Below are 21,342 nucleotides of genomic sequence, written 5' to 3' on the forward strand. Positions count from 1 at the left end.
TATAGGCTACATTATTTGAGCATTCATTATGACATTGATATATGTTGTGGTCCAGCTTATGTTTCCTTTTTTGAGTGAGACGGAGAAAGTTTAAAACAAGGTCCACTTATATGCTTCAGCGCCAAAACACAAAGTGGTCTGTTGAATAAAGTCTTAATATAATTAAAATGACAGCAAAATATTCACAGTTTCAGAATAGCCTATATTAGGCTACATCATGTTTAGTTAATGACAAGTTCAGTGAATGACAATCCATACTGCTCCTGTCAGTTTCACTTTTATTAATATAATCAACTACTTTGACCACAATAAGCCAGGCTTTACTAACTATTGGCAGCACTTAAAGTATTCCCCTCAGAAGAAGAAACTCAATCGGACACTTTCAAAAACTGAGCAGCACAAAGAGGAGAAATCAGTGTGTTGATGATCTGTCCAATGTATTATTAAGCTTTTTCTAATTCAAAGTTTCAGGTAGGCCTACTTTGTGTGTGAATACCTTGCAATTAGGGCTGGGTATCGACCGAATCGTCTTGCTACTATCGAGTATCGAAAAATTCTTTTGCGTTCGGTACCAAATTTCGATACTCAAGGGTATAATCTTGTCAACGTCAGTGAGCTAGAAAATCTGAGCCATCCTTAACGTGACCGGGTCAAATGCTGGTGATTGACTGCAGCGAGGCTGTCTTGAAAATCAGTAGTTTACGACGGTCACGCGCACTCACTCAGAGCTTGTCAAATGTGAGGCTGTAATGCGTACACTACTACACTTTAGAGCATAGCATACATTTAATGCAAAGGATGTTTAAGTAATCAAAAGTATGGCTACATTATGCAAAGATTGACGGCAACAGCGCACGATGCAATATCTGTAAAGTTATCGCGACCAAGACTGGCAACACGTCAAATATGATAAAACACCTGACACAGGGTCCCCGCGGGGTCTTAAAAAGTGTTAAAGTCTTAAAATAAAATAATCGAAATTTATGGCTTTAAAAAGTCTTAAATTTGCTGTTCTAGGTCTTAAATATTTTTGCACAGGTCTTTATTTTTGTTGTTATTGCTAGGTTTTTGGGGTGTTGTAGTTCTTTATTTCACTAGTCCAATTGTAATTTGCATTACAACTACAAAAAGGTCAACTTTCAATAGCCAATCAGCTTTCTGATATTAAACCCAGTGCGCGCGGCAAATGTGACATCATCGCTGTGTTTGCGGAAGTTCGCTTTGAGTGCACGCAACATGATTTCACTGACAAACGTCGCAAGTGCAGTTTTATAAGTAAGAAGTGCTGTAATACGAGAGAGCGAATCTCTGCTCGCGCGCCGGTTTCCTTTTGTTCATGGACAAAACTGCTTGCGAGCTCTCAAAACACTGGCTGCTCACGTGCGAATGATCTGCTCTCGCTCAGTCAGACTCCTTTCGTGCTTTTGCTCTCCAAAGAAGCTTCAGCATACTGTAGTTGTGTTACAATAGCAACTATAGAATTACCACAACAGAGTAATTGAAGTACTTTACAAAACACTTTACAGCAGACACTAGTTCACTTTATTTTAGTGATAAAATGGGATTGATAGTAGCATTTATTTAAAGAGTGAATAGTACAGTAAGCTATAATACCTAAAATACCTAATTTATACCTATTATTACCTATTTTCTATCACGGTTACATTTCTGCTTGCCAGAATGACCAATAATTATTGGCTAGAAATTGCAACAGCCATCGGAAAGGAGGAAAGTTTTTGTAAAACTTTGGAAAAACCTGAGGGATAAGTTTGTTAAAACAACAAAAAAAGAGGCCCCCAAAAACATCTTCAATGATAATGATTATCTTTTTATTCGTCTGATTTTACTTTCTGTTTTTTTGGAGCGCCGCCTGTCATTAAAAAAAAATATCTCAATGGTGAACGTGTCAAGTATAAAAGCCTTAATCTGTTTTGTGAGTTGTGCGATGCGGTGCCAGGTGAAAGTATAAATCTGCATAAGATGTTTGTTTTTTCTGTAGTTCAACGGTGCATTTAATCTGACTTTACCACTGTTCAATTTAAATAACTTTGTTTTACCCCTAATTTAATGCTTTTACATTTTCTCTCGTGTGTTTTTGATATTGCGATATAGGTCTTAAATGTAATACTTAATGGTCCTAAAAAGGTCGTAAAAGGTCTTAAATTTGACATTATGATATCTGCAGAGTCCCCGTGACAGTACACAGAATTAATTTACGAGCAGAAAGTTGCTCCGACGCAGTCATTATCTTCATCCTCTTAGTATTTTCCTGACTCAGGGCCTCCAACAACGTGCCCACCACAAGCGTCGTCTTCCATGACTGATGAGGATAACTGCGCGATGGTTGGGGCTCCGAAAGGCAAACAGACATACAAAATCAGTTTTTAGCACTTCTTGCTTGTGTACCGTTAAAGCTAAGGCCCAGATTACACTACCAGTTAAATGTGACCCAATTCCGATTTTTTTTGCTTAAACTTGTGACAATGTGGTGCAATGTGGAAGAGAGAGCGTGTGTGGATATTCCGACGTGGGAAAAAACAACAACAACAGAGGAAACATGGAGGACGGTGGTCAGTCGCCATTATTTGCTCCCACTAGACCTGAGATCTCTCTCGTACCACAAATTCCTCTCAGTGGTGTAGGACATCATACAGCATATAAACAATAAGCGCTAGCTGCGATGCAGGCCCTTCCCCACCTCCTTCGCCTCAAAATCATTTTCAAGTTGGGCAAATTCGTGTTGTAATTTTTACGCTATTAACGTTATCAATGCACGCACTGCGGGCTACACATAGAACAACTTTATTCCCTTTAACACCAGTGCGCACACAGGCTACATCTTACACACACACACACATCAGGGCCGTACCATTACATAAACTGCGTGGGGGTAAATCTGGACTGAACCATTTGCTGCTTATACTACACCACGTATTTCGTAGAGCTAAAAAGAAAATTTCTTCCATCGTGGCTAGTGTGGCACAGATGCTAGGACCCGCCTTTATGCATGCATCATAGGTTGTATGGCAAGTGTAAACGCATGAATTCGATATGGGTCACAATTAAAAGAACGTGTAAACGGACAGACAAAAAAATCTGAATTGGGCATCAAGACCTGACAGTGTGAACGGGGCCTAAGTTTGTGCGGGGAAAATGTATTCATTCTTTTTTTGGACCTAATGTATGCTGTGCAGCGTTATGTACTGATCCGATGGCTTTAAATACCTAGCTAAATTGATACTAAAATGCTTTAAGGTTAACGGTAAATGATAAAGTTTACCTCACATTAAACTTGTCTTATTTAAATGTCCTTATCCTTGGCTGCATTAACAGTTTAGCTTTCAAGTTTTCTTCACATTAATGTTATAGTCTGCTCCTGCTGACCCTGGAATTAGGATACCATCAAGTGATAATCCATTGCACTGGCAGAAAAATGAACAAGGAAAGGAAAGATGAATGCCACAGGGCCGTTACAAATTTTATTGTTAAAAGTTTGCTGCCTTTTTCTCCTGTGGAGGCTTCATGGTGGAGCTAAGAACAGTAAGCTGTAAATGATGTTGTAATATTATTACCATTAAGGCTGTTGGCCATGTTTGTAGGTAGTCTCTTAACCTAGATAATTTTTAAATCTTTTTATAGTAAGCAACAATGATAAAATAATGCTAATGTTACTTTTTTGTGTTTGATGATGTCAAATATAGGGAGATGATAAGCACTTTAAACCCCAGATATCAGTCCCCCAGCCGAGACATGCTCTCAAATACCCTCATACCTGCAGTTGAAAAAGAAAATATCAAGAAAGAGTTGCAAGATGTGAGAGATGTGGCTGTGACTGCTGATGGCTGGATCAGCATTGCACAGGACCACTACCTGACAGTGTCACTTCACTTTGTCAGAGAGGGTTCCATGAAAGACATACAAGGGCAGTATACACATCCCAGACAGGGGACATTTTAGCAGAAGAGATAAGAGATATTCTTGATGAATTTAATATAAAGGATAGAGTAGTTGCTGTGACAATGCAGCAAACATGGATGTAGCAGTAAAAAGAGATGAGTATTAAAAAAATTGGCTGCTTTGCTCACACTCTCAATATTGCTGCTCAGAAGCTTTCCACAATTACCTCAGTCTCACAGTGGGCAGGAAGGATCAGAGCAATGGTGGTGTGGCTGAAAAGATCCACCCTGGCTAAACCTATCCTTAAAGAGAAGCAGCATCTTCTCGGTAGGTAGAAATCAGAATAGATGAACCTTAGTGCAAAACTCTTTGGCCAAATAGTTAATAAAAATCCTTTGCTAAATCATGCAGTAAAACATTTCTGCAAATAAACAGCCACTTTGATAACCACACAAACACAAACATAAATTTCTCTTTCCCATTTTAGGTCTTCCAGAACATGCTGTCATCCTTGATGTGAAAACAAGGTGGAATAGCTTATTCCTCATGGTGGAGCGATTCCTAGAGCAGTTCTCTGCCTTCCAGGCCACCTCCATGGACCATCGTCTTAAGAAATTAATGGACAAGGACAGGTAAAAACTCTGTTCTCATTTTAAATGCTTATTCAATTTTCAGTGTAAACGATTTTGCTCATGAATCTATAGTCCAGCTAATGAATCTGATCATATTTTACAGACTGCAGAGAATTTCTGATGAGGATTTTAGAAAAGCAGAAGAGTTTGTCAAAATTACAAAGATACTTTACACTTCAACCCTCTGCGTCTCTGCTGAAAGGAGCCAAAACTTGGGTCAGATTCTGCCTATCTTAAATAAGCTCCAGCACCACTTCACAGTGAATAAAGAGGACTCCTCCTTCACAAAGACCATCAAGGACCCTATCTGGAATGACCTCTCAAAAAGATACCAGGGGTGCAGTGTAATCCTGCTGAATTTGCTCTTGTTTTCATTAGAATTATTCAGTGATTGACTCAGTGTTTTTGTCTTGAATATCAGATGGATGAGAGGGCACAGCCTTGCATCCCAGATTCAAGTCAAAAGTGACAAATGAAGTGTGGACCAGACTGAAGGAGGAGCTAATGAAAAGGACCTTAGAACAGGTGTTACTTCATATTGGTAATATTCTACTTCACTTGAATTGTAGATCAATATGTGTTGTGGTAAATATTGACTTCTCATTAATTACAAATTATCAGACCAGAGGTTTTGAATATCAGAAAATAGACTTTATTCTCCATAATAAAGCCGAGAAAGAGCAGAGCAGACCCCAGAGCTTTCTGAAGTCTCTCCTGGACACCTTCTAAAGTTTCAGTGTGTTTGTTACAATTTTTATACAGGATTATTTGACACACCCCTAAGTCTCTTTTTAACTCTTGACCATTTTTGAATAGGTTTTTAGTCTAAGGGGTCCTGCTATTCTTGGCTCTCAGCCCACTAGCTCATGTCAACAGAGATGTTACAGGTCTATGTCAGTAAAGTATAGATGCAACTTATGCAAAGGAACTAAGTGTTTACATACATTGTCATGATAGGATAATAACTTGATAATATGTTACTCATTCTAACTTCTGACACATATAGCTTCATACAAGTATTTAACATAAATAATCAGTGCTTTACATATTCAGTCATTCTACACAATCAGTCACTCAGCCTTCTCCTAGTGTTGCTCCTGTGCAGGCATACTCATCTTACACAGACATATCACTGTATTTTTAACACAGGCTGGCATGTTTGCTGCAAACACTACATACATTTTGAGAAGAGAAAATTAACTGCTTTACACTTAGAAAATACTTCATACAGAGAGAATAAAATCTTCTTCAATCCCTCCTCTTAAGACTTTAGTCTTAATATTATTGTCTTTTAACCCCAAAGTGCAATTTCATAATCCAGTTCTCTTAATTACCTCTATCTAGTGACTGATATTAGCCACATAGCTGTTATCAATTGACTAGATTATGCCACTGTACTTTGACAGAAGTCCAGCCAAACATCTTCCCTTTTACTTTTGATTTGAAGGAAGTAAAAGACTGTACTCTGTTTTTCTCTTAACACATCAAAGACAACAATGTTTTAAGCATAAGTATTCAGTTGGTTCAGTGCTAGCTGCTAGTTTTCACACTCATGTAGAATATACTGAAGTGATATTATATATAGGTACCATGAAAGCAATATGCAAACAAAATCAATATGCAAACGTAAAAAGCATCAAATGTTGATCTTGATCTTTGCTCATCCTTGTTTCTCTTATTCCAAGCTATCAGCATCTTCATTAGACTTTGAAAAGTTGTTAATGGAGATGTGTGGTTGAGAGTCTGAGTTCTGAAATCTGCAGTTGTGCATTCATCATCCCTTGACTTGTGGCACTTCTGTATGTTGTATTCAGGCACATTATCAGAATCACTCTTTTCTTTGTTCTGATAAACTCTTGCTTCCACACGTGGCACTTAGTAGTTTAGAGCTTTGGAATATTCAGGCTCCTCTGTTTCCAGTCAGCTTTCCCTTGCTGGAGTTGTTCCCTTTCGCTCCTTTGAGGCATTGGTACCTCATCAATGGCATCCACTTTGGCAGCTGTTGGATTTGCCCTCATCCAGATATGGTCCTTTCCTCCTGAGCTCTCCAGAGCATCCACAGATAGACTCGATCAGCTGGACCAATTGGACCTTATATCTCTGCTCTCTCACATGGCTCCTTTCTGGTTTCCTGCACAGATATCGCTATGCACATGGCAATTAATTGTTTCTTTATTAAAGTCCCTACTGCATTAGACATCTTTGCAAACCATTCCAAGAGGTTATGTGCAAGGTTATAGGTGAGATTATATGCCAGGTTTTATGCAAAGTTTCATGTGGTTTCTTGCAAGGGTCATGCTGTTTCTTGCAAGGTTTCTTTCAAGGTTTCTTTCAAGGGTCGACCCAATAGCAGTTCATGCAATGCGGTGTTAGATGCTTGTTTCTGTCAGTTTCCATGCCATCACTCACCAATGCACTTGTTAACACATTAATCCCATTAAGTTTATTATTTTCACATATTTCATTGAGGGTTGGTCTTGATGGATCATCTTCACCTCTTTCAGCCATTTCTGGTAACTGAGCATAATACAATTATTCTCTCTTTTGTTTTATTCATAATTTTTCATACTCCTTTAGATGTTTTTATTTATTTATCACTCATTAACTTCATGATTACTTTATGAATGCAAACCCATTATGAACTTATTTCTGAAGGCATTTCAAAATTTAGGAAATACTTCTCTTGTCACAGATGTAATAAATATCCCTGCTTCATAATCTGCTCCTGATGCTACCTCTAATCATCTACTCATCATAGTTTCTCAACTGTGCTTGTTTACAGAATTATTCTCTATCCAGTCAACACTAAAAACAGTCATCATCTCACTGTTTGGAGCAATGGTCTCCAGTCAAGTCTTTTAATTGAACTAGAGCTCTGTGAAGCTGTAGATAATTCAATCATCCACATATTGTGACAGTGTCCATACAATGATCTTCTCCCTTATTATAACCCTTTATGCATTCTGGTGTATACAGTATATGCTAGTCATCAAGCTACACGAGTACAAATAAGTTTCTACCCTCCTCTGATAGTTACCTAAAAAAAACTCAATAGAAATCAAACCACTTAAAATATTTACCATCCAAAAGGACATACAGATGTTACTACTTCAATGTGTTCCTTGTGCCGCCATTCATACCGCGGCGACGGCGGTACTTGATGCGCCAGCAGCATTTGACCGCTGGGTGGCACTTTAACCACAGATATTCAGCTTTGCCTTTTCACAATGCTAAACAGACTGTTCTGTAGGCGTAGCTTACTGTATGTGATGTGATGTGTTCAATTAAAATATAATTTTAATTTAGTTTTTCTGGTAATAGACATGCTCTTACACTATACTATGCTGTAGAAAAGATACATGGTGAGAAGTCAAAAAGCAAATATAAGAATTAAGTTATTAGCCTTCAGTGCCCGATTAAATTGCGTTGGGGTGAAAATAATGTTTTGATTTCTTTGACTATCATGGCAATGTTATAATCTCAAATCTTAAACGTGCGCATATAAAAAACAGCAAAATAATATAGATTATCCTGCCGGAAGAGCACATCACCTCACAGTTGTGAACTTGCGATCACCTCAACTTACATTTAAATTTTGTTTACCTGGTTTATTGTAAACTTATTAAGTGCAAAGAGGATTCGTTTTGGAAAATAGAATTGAAGAAATGAAAGACAACTAAAATGAAAGCACAAAAATTCAGTACAAATAATTAGTCTTAAATAAATAAATAAATAAATAAATAAATAAAGCAGTCTTTTAGTCTAAATATAGAGAGATGTAGTGTTTGCTGTTTTGATAGAACTAAGACTAGACATGTTCATTTATATTTTTAATTTACGTTTTTATTTACATTTTCGTTGTTGATTATAATTACGATCTCATTTTATGTTTCAATTATAGTACATAATAATAAACGAATAATGAAAATAAATGAATAATGAAAATAGGACATAAATTAAGTCTGGCAGGTTTATTTTTAATAATTTAGTTTCAGTTCCGTTTTTTGTTTCAAAACGTCAATGTTCTGCTTTAAAGTATAACTGTTGTTTTGTTTTTTTACTTAATGGCTCAGTATGTTTTGTATTTTAATTTCATATTCAGTCACCTTGCATATGCGTGTGAAATATAATGCCGCATAACCGCGGAAAAAGAAGAAAAGGCTGTCAGTTAAAGCTAATTAATCAAAATTAGCTATATTAAAATACAGCATTTATGTTAATACAGGCAGAGTGTGAACAAACTAAGGCTAAGCTATGTGCTTGCCTTTTAATGCATTTAAAAATATTTGCGGCCTTTTTATAGGCTACAGGCAACTGGTGTATAATAATGTTTTTTTTTTTTTTTTGTATGGTAAAGGACAATGCACATTATGTTATTGATGTAAACTTAGGCTAAAACTTACCATTGATAAACGTGACCTACCTCAAGCAGATCACTTAAAGTGTAATAAAAATAATGTTGCCGCAGGACATAACTGAAGTCCCGCAAGTTTATTTTTAATAATTTAGTTTCAGTACTATTAATTTTTTTCTCAAAACGTCAATAGCACCTTCAATAATCTAAACATTAAAGATGGACCGCAAGATGTGTTGAGTGGCTATGTGGTGAAGAACGATGGCAAAGCTAAGTGTGATTATTGTAATAAACTAATAAGTTATAAAGCAGAGTCCCGACCAACAGGACTAAGCATATGCGGTTGGCTCATTCTTCACGAATATAGAATTAAAATTATGGCGCGTTAGGTTCATTGTGCATCCCGCAGGTGCAACCAACAAGGGTTGTGCATTTGAGTTTAACTTTTTGAGCGTTATAAGCAACTCGTTGTTAGTTTTTATTTAAATATATCGAGCCGAAACTAAGCAGCGCATTCTCTCCGCCTCCTCGTTTATAACCAGCTGGACACGCCACTGAAGCAGGAGAGACACTCCGTCGTTCATAATCTTAGCTGATGTGTCGGACTCGAAAGAATATTTCAAAGAGGAATGTTCTTTTAACAGTCCCGATATGTTCAATCTTTTTTTCCCTGTCATTTCTCTTCAGCAAATTATATTTTTAAAGCTGCTTGATTCTTTTAAAACCGAAAGCAGACCCCGGTAATTGGTGTTTTTTCATAAGATACTCCTTTATGAATGTTTTAATTTATGAGTAGTCTTTAATGTGCTTTTTAATAGTTTTATTTTATTCAAAGCAGCACCTAAAAGCGAATTTATCCTCAAAACGTGGCATGAGAGCGATGCATGTCATGTGTCGCATATTGCCTTTTTTTCTGATCTTTTTGCATAAAGGTTTTAATCAAAAGACAGGTAATTTAATTACTTTCGATGTGCTAAAATATTTGTTAAATAAATGTTATTTCAAAAAAAGCATATGCAATGTGCTCTGACAGGTAAAATCCGATTCTTTCTCTCTTTCAAGTTCAAAGCAAATTTGAATGCCAAAGGATTTTAGATATGCATATACAAGACTAATAACATCAACAAATTAATAAAATAAGTAGCAAATGAGAAATAAATGACAGACAAGTTGATAAAAACAGACATTATCTCTAATTATCAGAATTGCAAGATTAAAACAGCTGAATATAGGCCTAAAATGATCTAGAAAGCAACTACTGCGCGCTGATATTTATTCTTCTTTTTTTCCGAATAACGAACAATTTCAACCGCGGGGAGATACCGACAGCTTGATTTGCAGTATTTTCTAACATGTTAGAAGCGGGCAGCGGACATCAGCTAGCCGTAAAGACGGGCCGGCACAAAAAAAACATGGCTGCCGGTGGAGAAGCGGCTGTGCCCTCAGCAGCTGATTGAGACGGAGCTGCATATCCTAACTGAGTGCACTAAATACTCCGAGATCCGGGAGAAATTCTACCCGATAATCCAACACATACAAAACAACTTTGAGTCCCTGTCGAACAGAACCCATCTTACTGGGGGAGTGTGTGTGCTGCTGTGTGTTCACCCAACAATACCCGCTCCTGTCTCCAACACACAAATACTGGAACTCTTTATGTGGACTTACTTTTGATAATAGGCTACTATTATTACCTTTATCCTGTTTAATGTTATCAAAAATCTATTTTTATTATTATTTTTTTTATTCTATTTTTATTTTTATTAATCTTTTTTTATTATATGTTATTTTCATATTTGTTTTCACTACTGCCCTTTTTGCACTGTCTTGTTTGTGAGACGCGCACTGCTTTGGCAAAACGAATGTACAGTTACTTGTCATGCCAATAAAGCACCTCAAATGTGAAAATAGCCTAGGCAACAAATAACAAATAATAGTCTAATAATAACAAAAAATGCCCTTTTCATTTTCATACAATAGGCCTATGTGTGGGTTTTGACAATATGTGTTTAATTAAGCTATAAAGATCAGATGAAATGCATAGTGAAATATGAAATAAATGTCTCTTTTGCTGAAAATTTAATTAATCTATATATTTATTATTTTAAAAATCAACTCATTTTTGCCCAGAGAAAGAGGCGCGCGGCACTAGCGGACATGGGGTGCTTTTTCAAAAAAAGACGTACAGTAACTTGCAGCTGAACTATGCACAGTTTGGGGAAAAAAGGATATAGTGATGCATGTCCCCCAAAACCCCTAGTTTCTCTGTCGCAGATCCATCATTTGAAGGCAATTCAAATGTACCATCTCTAAAAATAAAAAAGACCGCTTACGCGGCATTTGTGTTTATTATTACCATATTTTTATTTTATTATTATTAATTTATTCATTCATTCATCATTCATTATTTTTTTTTTCGGTTTAGTCCCTTTATTAGTCTGTGATCGCCACAGCGGAATGAACCGTCAACTTATCCAGTATTTGTTTTACGCAGTGGATGGCAGGAGGGCCAGCTGGGGCTTCGGGACGGAGTAAAAGGAAAGGCGGAATTTGCCCCGAGTCTGGGAAAGATGGCTTGCCGTAATTACACTAGTTTTTCTATCGCACACATGTGCCAAACACATAAACAAATAAATAAAAAAGGAAAAGAAAACATCTAGACTTATAGGCTGAGGTCTTTTTGCTTATAATCGCCCTTATGTTTCCGTTTTAAATGTAAGGCTGTTGCATAGAATAATACAATTTTAATGTATAAGTGATTTTGCTGCGTCCCCCTTGATGTTTCAATAACGCATAATAATCTACACAAAGACACGGCAGACATAAAGGTTGTGTGTGAGAGACCGAGCAAAAGAGCGCTCTCTTCACAGCTCTGTTGATGCTGCTAGCGGCTTCTTTCTTTTTGTTATTTATTTTGCAGATAATACACCATATGAATACAACAGAAAGACATAAAACTTTACAAATTACCTTTTGTAGACTCAAAACAAGTGTCATATCTTGATAAGCCTCAGCCACATTGAAATATAATTTAAAGAATTACATTATCGGATATAATAAAATCGCATTAAATAAATAAACCAATATAAAACAAGCAAAATCAAGCTATAACAGTTTAGGTAGGCCTATATAGCCTACATAAATAAAACCGTTAAAGCCAAATCAAACTTTTATTTTACAAGATATTTTCTTTTAAAAGATTTTAGATATTTTCTAAAAACAATAAACACCAGAGAAGGTTTAGAATATTATTTATAAAGTATTTGGATATGATGATAATAATCAAATTGTGCAAACAGAACATTTTTGGGAACACGTTTCAGGTCTCTCCAGTGCATTTGGGCTGAATGTTTGACTGTGTCTAAATGAGGATGTTATAAAATACATTTTCTACCGAGTTATTAACGGATGCACGATTCCAACAGTCGGGGGACGTTCTGGGGGCTGGGTTTGCGTTACGCGATGCGAGCTATAGACCGACAGTGGAAATGCGACATGATTTCGGTCTCACTGATGCCCATTAACACCTGAAAGACAAGCTTTTGGTTATGAGATGGGGGAAGGGGTATGTCTCCACCCTCAAGTGTTTTCCACAAACATGGTTACACAAAATCCAAAACTCCCGAGGACGGATGGTGTAACCGTAGCAAAACCTATGCGTTTTAAAACCAAACCGCATTAAATATGGGGCCTTATGAAAATGAATGTTTCTATGCACAGCAACTTCTGGACTGAACTACTTGTTATTTAAAATATCTGTATTACGCTCTAGCATTCGCCAAAACGAATTTGTACATAAAAACACCGAACATAGCCTAGCTGAATAGGGTGTTGCCTGCTGAGCCATGACAGCAGCAGACAATTCCGCACGACCATAAAGCCTTCACCCGACAGTTATTTTCTAATATTCACAACGCGAGCCACAACAATAGACATGCCATGCCCATCATCCTTACAGACAACTTCGCTTTAAACTGTATTAAGGTCCCATTTACACTGCACAGCAGTTTTATATAAAACCTTAATGATACATATAACAGGCTACATTTTGATGGTGAAATAACCTTTTAAACGATGGCTTTTTATTTCAGTATTCAAACATTAAATAACGAATGCATCAAGTGAAATAACGAATATGCAAAAATACATGTATATAAATATAAAGGACTATTATAATTAGCAAAATGCTGCTCTATTTATCTTTGTATTTTTATAATTTTATTATTGTTATTTTTAATATTTTGAATTAATTAAAGCTATAGACAATACTGCTTGACATTTTAGAAAATGTTTTGCGTATACCCAGTGCCGAGAACAAACAAACAAAAGCACATGGCTTGTTAATCAATTTAATCAAGCTCTAGCCACGAATAAAATAATAGACTATTATTTTAATATTTTAGACGACGGGTTAGTAATTATACTATAAATGGTTATGTTCAGATCAATGAAATAATAACTTTAATAATTCTGCTTTGCATTTTTTTATGCATTACTAACATCACTAAACCATACATTTGTTTTATAAGTTAACCAAATATTTGCAGAGATTCAGCAGTTTTTTTTCTGACGCGTTTGCCAGTCATGCCAGTCAGTGAAAAAAAAGTAACCGTGGCCCCGTTTGCAGGTATTCAGATTCGATTTTATTAATCTGATTCAACTTTTATTATTTACAGGACATAAAAATGCAATAAAAGTTTCAAATCAATGTGCATTGTCCTTTACCATACAAATAAAAAAAAAAAAAACATTGTTATACACCATAGCCTGTAGCCTATAAAATGGCCGCAAATCTTTTTAAATGCATTAAAAAGCAAGCGCATATTAGCCGTACCTTGAGTTTGTTCACATTCTGCCTGTATTAACATGCATGCTGTATTTTAATATAGCTTATTTCGATGAATTAGCTCTAACTGACAGCTTTTTCTTCTTTTTCAGCGGTTATGCTTGCATTATATTTCACACGCATATGCAAGGTGACTGAAATTGAAATTCAAATACAAAACATACTGAGCCATTAAGTAAAAAAACAAAACAAAACAACAGTTATAGCTACTTTAAAGGAGAACATTGACGTTTTGAAAAAAAAAAAAAGCTGAACTGAAACTAAATTATTAAAAAATAAACCTGCTAGACTTAATTTATGTCCTGCGGCAAAAAATATTTTTATTATAATCTGCTTAAAATAGGTCAATTTATTTATTTATTTATTTTTTGCTTTTGATGAAGCTGCATTCAACTTAAGCTCAATGTCGGCAATGTCTTTAAATAAATAATATATCTAGGCCTATTTTCATTATTCATTAATTTTCATTATTCGTTTATTATTATCTACAATTGTTGAGACATAAAATGAGATAGTAAACTATATACAACAACGAAAATGTAAGTAAAAACAGAAATAAAAACATAAATGAAAAAGTCTTGTCTTAGTCCTGTCAAAATAGCAAACACTGAACATCTCTCTATATTTAGGTTAAAAGACAGCTTTATTCATTTATTTATTTATTTATTTATTTAAGACTACTTATTTGTACTGAATGTTTATGCTTTTATTTTAGTTGCAAAAATATCAGAAATTGATCTCGCACGCGCAGGGAAAAAAGGCAATTATGCCACACATGACTTGCATCGCTCTCATGCCAAGTTTTGAGGATAAATTCGCATTTAGATGCTGCTTGAAATAAAATAAAACTATCAAAATGCACATTAAAGACTTTAATAAAAAATTAAAACATTCATAAAGGAGTATCTTATGGAAAAACACCACGGGCTCTGCTTTCGGTTTTAAAAGAATCAAGCAGCTTTAAAAATATATATAATTTGCTGAAGAGAAATGACACGAAAAAAAAAATAAATAAAAAGATTAAACATATCGGGACTGTTAAAAGAAAATTCCTCTTTGATATATTCATTCGACTCCGATACATCAGCTAAGATTATGAATGACGGAGTGTCTCTCCTGCTTCAGCAGCGTGTCCCGCTGGTTAAACGATGAGGCGGAGAGAATGCGCTGCTTTGTGAACCTAACGCGCCATTATTTTAATTCTATATTCGTGAAGAATGAGCCAACCGCATATGCTTAGTCCTGTTGGTCGGGACTCTGCTTTATAACTTAGTTTATTACAATAATCACACTTAGCTTTGCCATCGTTCTTCACATGTTGCCACTCGGCACATCTTGCGCTCCATCTTTAAACAAATGTTTACATTATTGAGGTGCTCTCCGGCGGCGAAGTTTCTGGCAGAGTAGCGAGTGAAAAAATGTGCTTGCAGAAATTGGAATCAAAATTTAAATTATATAACAAGCATCGTATTCTTTCTAATCCTCGCCCAGTTTTAATACAAGTTGTGTTTTTTATATTTGTGGCTGTGAAGTTTATTAAGAATATATATATATATATATATAGCCTACTTTATTTTTTTTATACTTTAAGTGATCTGCTTGAGGTAGGTCACGTTTATCAATGGTAAGTTTTAGCCTAAGTTTACATCAATAACATAATGTGCATTGTCCTTTACCATACAAAAAAAAGAAAAAAAAAACATTATTATACATAGTTGCCTGTAGCCTATAAAAAGGCCGCAAATGCATTAAAAGGCAAGCGCATATCTTAGCCTTGAGTTTGTTCACATTCTGCCAGTATTAACATAAATGCTGTATTTTAATATAGCTAATTTTGATGAATTAGCTCTAACCTTTGACAGCTTTTTCTTCTTTTTCCGCGGTTATGCGGCATTATATTTCACACACATATGCAAGGTGACTGAATATGAAGTTAAAATACAAAACATACTGAGCCATAAGTAAAAAAAAAAAAAAAAAAAAACTGAACAGAACTGAAACTAAATTATTAAAAATAAAATAATATATAAATATATATAATATATAAAAATATTTTTATTATACTTTTAGTGATCTGCTTAAGGTAGGTCAATTTATTTTTCTCAGTGTTTCACGTACTGTACGGCAATGTCTTTAAATAAATAATTTATTTAGGCCTATTTTCATTATTCATTTATTTTCATTATTCGTTTATTATTCGTTTATGTACAATTGTTATGGCATAAATGAGATAGTAAAATATAATCAACAACGAAAATGGAAATAAAAACAGAAATAAAACATAAATGAAAATGTCTTGTCTTAGTCCTATCAAAATAGCAAACACTGAACATCTTTCTATATTTAGGCTGCTTTATTTATTTATTTAAGACTACTTATTTGTACTAAATGTTTGTGCTTTCATTTTAGTTGTCTTTACTTCTTCAATTCTATTTTCCAAAACAAATCCTCTTTGCACTTAAAAAGTTTACAATAAAGCGTGTTAACAAATTTTAAATGATTAATGAAGGAATTATAATGCTTTGACTTATTGTTTAATATCATTTACAAGCACAGTAGCTGTATGGGCTATTTCTGTCCGTTCGCATCCCGTCCCTTTGCGCCCCCTGGCGGCTCATTCACAAACTGCGGTCATACACTAAAAACAGAGCGGCACCTATTTCAAACGGCGGCGGTACAAGCCGCGGCGTTAATAGCCACTTTGAACTCTCACCTACTGTATCTTCACATACAATATAAACTTCAGCTGGAAAATCTTCTCCTATTGATTTTCTTAAATCATAACCTAAACATAATCTTGTTTTGTCTTCATATGTAATTATTGCCTTTAGATTCCATCAAAAATTATTAGTCATTTATACATTTATTACTACTTTAAATTTAAATAGAAATGTCTAGGACAGATTGTATATTACAGTCAATGTTTCTATTAATGCTCCTATTTTTACACAAACTTTTCAATAGTGTTTAATCCCTATTTCTGCATCTAGTGTTTTTTATTTCTGGGCAGATCTACATCTGATTTAATTTGAACCCTCACTGTGCTGGCTGATTTCATCTGCATCTCAGTCCTGTAATGACAATCATTTAGTTGGAATTTGACACTTCTTTCCTTTACTAATTTATTTTCTGATATATATATTAATTCCTTTTTTATCTTTGAGTTATTTTCTTTTGGCTCATAATTATTTCCTAAGGCACTCCCATTAAACTAGTTGTTTATACAATTTTGATGCACTTTTTTATCAGCTGGCTAAAACTTACTGTATGCTTTGTAAATTTCTCTCTGTTTTAATTATTATTCCTTAATTTTTTTTCTAATTATTTTTCACATATGTTTTCATGTAAAATATTATCTTTTTCTTAAACACTGTTCTCTTTCAATTTTTCTCATAGCAATTTAGAACTGTTACTTTCTGACCTTATGTCCTATGAATTTATTTCAAATTGTTATTTCAATCTTTCCTTTAACTATAAATCATTTTTCTAGATTTGAATTTTTCCAGTTTTCACTATCCAATATTGATTTAGGCCATTCACAATACAATTATGTTAAGATTTTCCTTTACTTGATTTGAACTTAAATACTTAGTTCCATTCTTATTTATTCTCCAAATTATGTATTGCCTTATCAAAAAGCTTTTTCTTTAGTCACCACCCTGTATTGTAATTTATCCTTCTATGTTTAAGGAACTTTTATTAAGCCTACTGAAACTTAAACTCAAATTATTTACCATTCATCATAATATATAATTTCATCATTTAAAGTTTCACCTTAAAATTACCTTATAACACTTTTTTTTATTTTTTATTTTTTTTTATTTACAAATTTGCATGATAATAATTTCTCTAAAATTGACAGGAGTCTGATTTGATACAAGAATGGGTAGCTAAACTTTTGTTCTTAATTTTCCTTCTGTAATGCTTGAACGTAATTTGGACTAGGAGCTACTTTGAGATGGACTGTCAGGCTATCCCCCCTCGCAACCTGAGACAACTAGCTCCAGATTGGTGCAACAGTCTTTTCTATGTTGTCCTGAACTTCCTTCATATCAGGGCACAGTGTTTCCCCCTCTCTCTTTGGGCTGGCTTCTTTCTTTGACTCAGCTGATGTAAAGTTCTGGTGGAGAGTTTTTTCTTTTTGATCAGTTCATCAGTCTCTTGTTAGTGTCTCTTTTGAATGTCTCTGAACAAATGTAGCTTTTTCAGTCCTCAGTAAATCCTGGGCAAAAAGTTCATGTCAAAAGTGTCCACAGCCATTTTGCTTTGTGTTTTTTCACACACCTTTCCATTTGCCAGTGTACTCAGAGATGTCTGGTAGGTACGAGACTACAGTCCCCCAAAGTTCATCCATACGTCCTCTTAATTAATATATATAGAATTTAGCTCATGACTTAATAAATTATTTTTTTCCCATTTTTTCCTTCATCAAATAAAGACTCCTTTTATCCAATTTTTTTTAATTAATTAATTTATTTATCTATTTTTGTTTGCTGTTTAACAACTTATTTTTTCTAATTCTCAATCATTTTTATCATATGTAAATATGCTTAATTTTCTATTTGTTAAATGTTCTTATAATTAATTTTTTTTGGCTTTAGATTGTGCTTCACTTATTTTTCCTAATCTTATTCTAGTTTTTCCTCACTAGTTACATTACATCTTACACTATTTTAATTTCTCTAACATTTCCATACCTGTTTTAATTCAACAGTACTATATGGTGGCCAAATGTCTAATATACCTGTTCAAAATCCTTACTGCAATAGCTTCAAGTTCATAGTACTATTTTACCTCTACATGTTTGTTTACTTTAAGCATTTTTACTATCTGAAATGCAATTTTTAATTCTCAATTACCTTTTAAGTACATAAAATATGAACTATATAATTTTTGAACTCACTATTATGTTCTTTCATTTCTCCTCAGTGTCTATGCTTTACATCTGACTCGCTGCTTTTACTACAAATAGCTGTTGGCTCAGATGACAGCCTGTAGCTGACTTTAAAACAGATGACAACAGTCAACTTACTCCACAACAATTTTTTATTGCACTTAAACATAATTTTATCTTTTAAAGCCAAATCTTAGTTTCTTTTAAATGTTACTGTTTTTTTCTAATTTTTATTTTATCTGTTTAATATATATATATATATATATATATATATATATATATATATATATATATATATATATATATATATATATATATATTAAACATCTTCTCTTTTAATTCTATTAAACAATGTTTGAACTTCTTTTTTCTCCATTTTCCTATGCTTCTTTTCCCTTTTTAAAAATTAGCATTTTTGTCTCTTAGATTTTCCTAATTCATTTTTCTTTAAACTTATTTTCCTTAAACATTTGATCATTAACTCTTCAATTAATCCATATTTATTAAAGTTTTCTCTTCTAATTCTTTATTTACTCAAATCATCAACTTATCTATTTTTATTCATACTGATTTAGTAAATTTATTTCCTGATCAATATAACTATTAATCTCCATATGTAGATATTTCTATGCTTCAATTTTTGAATTTCTTAATATTTATTAGTCTAACTTCCAGTTGCATTTTTATTAACACTTTTTATTTATTAAATCTTATTCTATCATTAATATTTTCTTATTTCATTTATCTTATTCATTACTTTATAATATTTCTATTTATTTAATACCTTATAATATATCTTTACTCTTTAGCTTCTTTCTGTCCTGTGAAACTTTTGTTCTTAAAATAGACAGATTCTTACCACTCCTGAAGCAGACCTTCTTCCAGACTGTCGACATGTCAGGAATTTCAGTCCCCTCTCTGCCTATAGTTCATACTTAAAAACACTTCAAACACACAGAGATTATTCAGAAAAATGTTTAACTCGTATATTCTTGTTTTTAGTCTGTGTCTTTCAAATGCAATATGATCTCAATTAACTTTATTAGGCTTAAACCTCCTCTGTATCACAATCTCTTCCCTAAACTGCGTCACTCTCTATCTTATTGTTCTTAAATCACACAACATATGCAATCCTTCTTTTATATTATAATATAAAATGATAATTCTTTTAAACTCACTCTTATTGCAAACATACTTCTAAGCACAATCATACTTCTCACTCAGTCTAACTCATCTCTTACACTGTGTAACCTGAACCTCACCTCTATTCTAGTTTCTCTAGATCAAAGTTGAAGGCTTCTAAGCACCCCAGCAACATAGACAAATACACAACTACTTACAATTACATAAATACACCTCACTCCTCTTGAGTGACCTGTCCGAGCAGCCTCTAACCTTAGAGCTATAACCACAGAATTCTCCACTACACTCCTCTTGAGTGACCTGTTACTTCTGCTTCCGTCTTTACTGTTCTTCAGTAAAAATAGCATTTCACAGGATTTGTGCCTTTTTTCCCCCAGCCTCCTGAATAATATTATTTATTATTATTAAAACAGAACGGGTACTCCGAGGTCTTTGCGCGCTTCTCTCTATACCTTAATCTGTTTTAACTTATTAATTGTCACCACACTTTAAGAACTTCCTCTTAAAACTTAAAAATGCTCTATGCATATTCTTCATAATATTAAAAAATTTCCCAAACATGAGTAACAGTTACTAGTTAACGTTTATCCTATCCGTCAAGGCCCTCATAGGAAAACACAGATCATTTGCATGCAAATTGTTATTTTCTCCTGGTATTCAAAACCCCTTTGTTTTCCTTTTATATCTTTACTTTTTATGTTTACTTTTACTTTTTTAGTTTTACTTGTAGTTCGTTATAGCTGGAGAAACAGTTCAAGTGACTTTTTTACCGTTACAAGCAGGTCCTTGGTAGAAAAAACACAAACGTATAAGCTTAAAATTGCTTACCGTTTTTTATCGTGGCCACATATTTGTGTTATTCCTCCAAGCCCCAGCATGTCCAGTGTCACCCGTTCGTCTCTGTCCAGCACCACGTTGGGCGCCATTTGTGGTAAATATTGACTTCTCATTAATTACAAATTATCAGACCAGAGGTTTTGAATATCAGAAAATAGACTTTCTTCTCCATAATAAAGCCGAGAAAGAGCAGAGCAGACCCCAGAGCATTCTGAAGTCTCTCCTGGACACCTTCCAAAGTCTCTCCTGCACCTTCTAAAGTTTCAGTGTGTTTGTTACAATTTTTATACAGGATTATTTGACACACCCCTAAGTCTCTTTTTAACTCTTGACCATTTTTGAATAGGTTTTTAGTCTAAGGGGTCCTGCTATTCTTTGCTCTCAGCCCACTAGCTCATGTCAACAGAGATGTTACAGGTCTATGTCAGCAAAGTATAGATGCAACTTATGCAAAGGAACTAAGTGTTTACATACATTGTTATGATAGGATAATAACTTGATAATATGTTACTCATTCTAACTTCTGACACATATAGCTTCATACAAGTATTTAACATAAATAATCAGTGCTTTACATATTCAGTTATTCTACACAATCAGTCACTCAGCCTTCTCCTAGTGTTGCTCCTGTGCAGGCATACTCATCTTACACAGACATATCACTGTATTTTTAACACAGGCTGGCATGTTTGCTGCAAACACTACATACATTTTGTGAAGAGAAAATTAACTGCTTTAC

The 21,342-nt window shown here is 34.3% G+C and overlaps 1 protein-coding gene across 6 annotated transcripts in view; it reads left to right on the forward strand.

Annotated features, from left to right (window-relative positions):
- Positions 1–21,342, forward strand: part of LOC141375048 (uncharacterized) — a 46,365-nt gene that overhangs the window by 12,950 nt on the left and 12,073 nt on the right. The window contains exons 1-5 of one of the 6 annotated variants that reach the window (XM_087287497.1): positions 123–3,540; positions 3,702–4,224; positions 4,385–4,529; positions 4,633–4,866; positions 4,951–5,054. In XM_087287497.1, the coding sequence (XP_087143623.1) occupies positions 4,053–4,224; positions 4,385–4,529; positions 4,633–4,866; positions 4,951–5,005 (606 nt within the window). In that variant the 5' untranslated portion in view covers positions 123–3,540; positions 3,702–4,052 and the 3' untranslated portion in view covers positions 5,006–5,054. The other 5 variants (XM_087287495.1, XM_087287496.1, XR_015945023.1 and 2 more) reach the window with 5 other exon arrangements.

The sequence above is a fragment of the Danio rerio genome, chromosome 16 (assembly GCF_052040795.2).
Source record: "Danio rerio strain M-AB ecotype USA chromosome 16, GRCz13ab, whole genome shotgun sequence".
Lineage (NCBI taxonomy): Eukaryota > Metazoa > Chordata > Actinopteri > Cypriniformes > Danionidae > Danio > Danio rerio.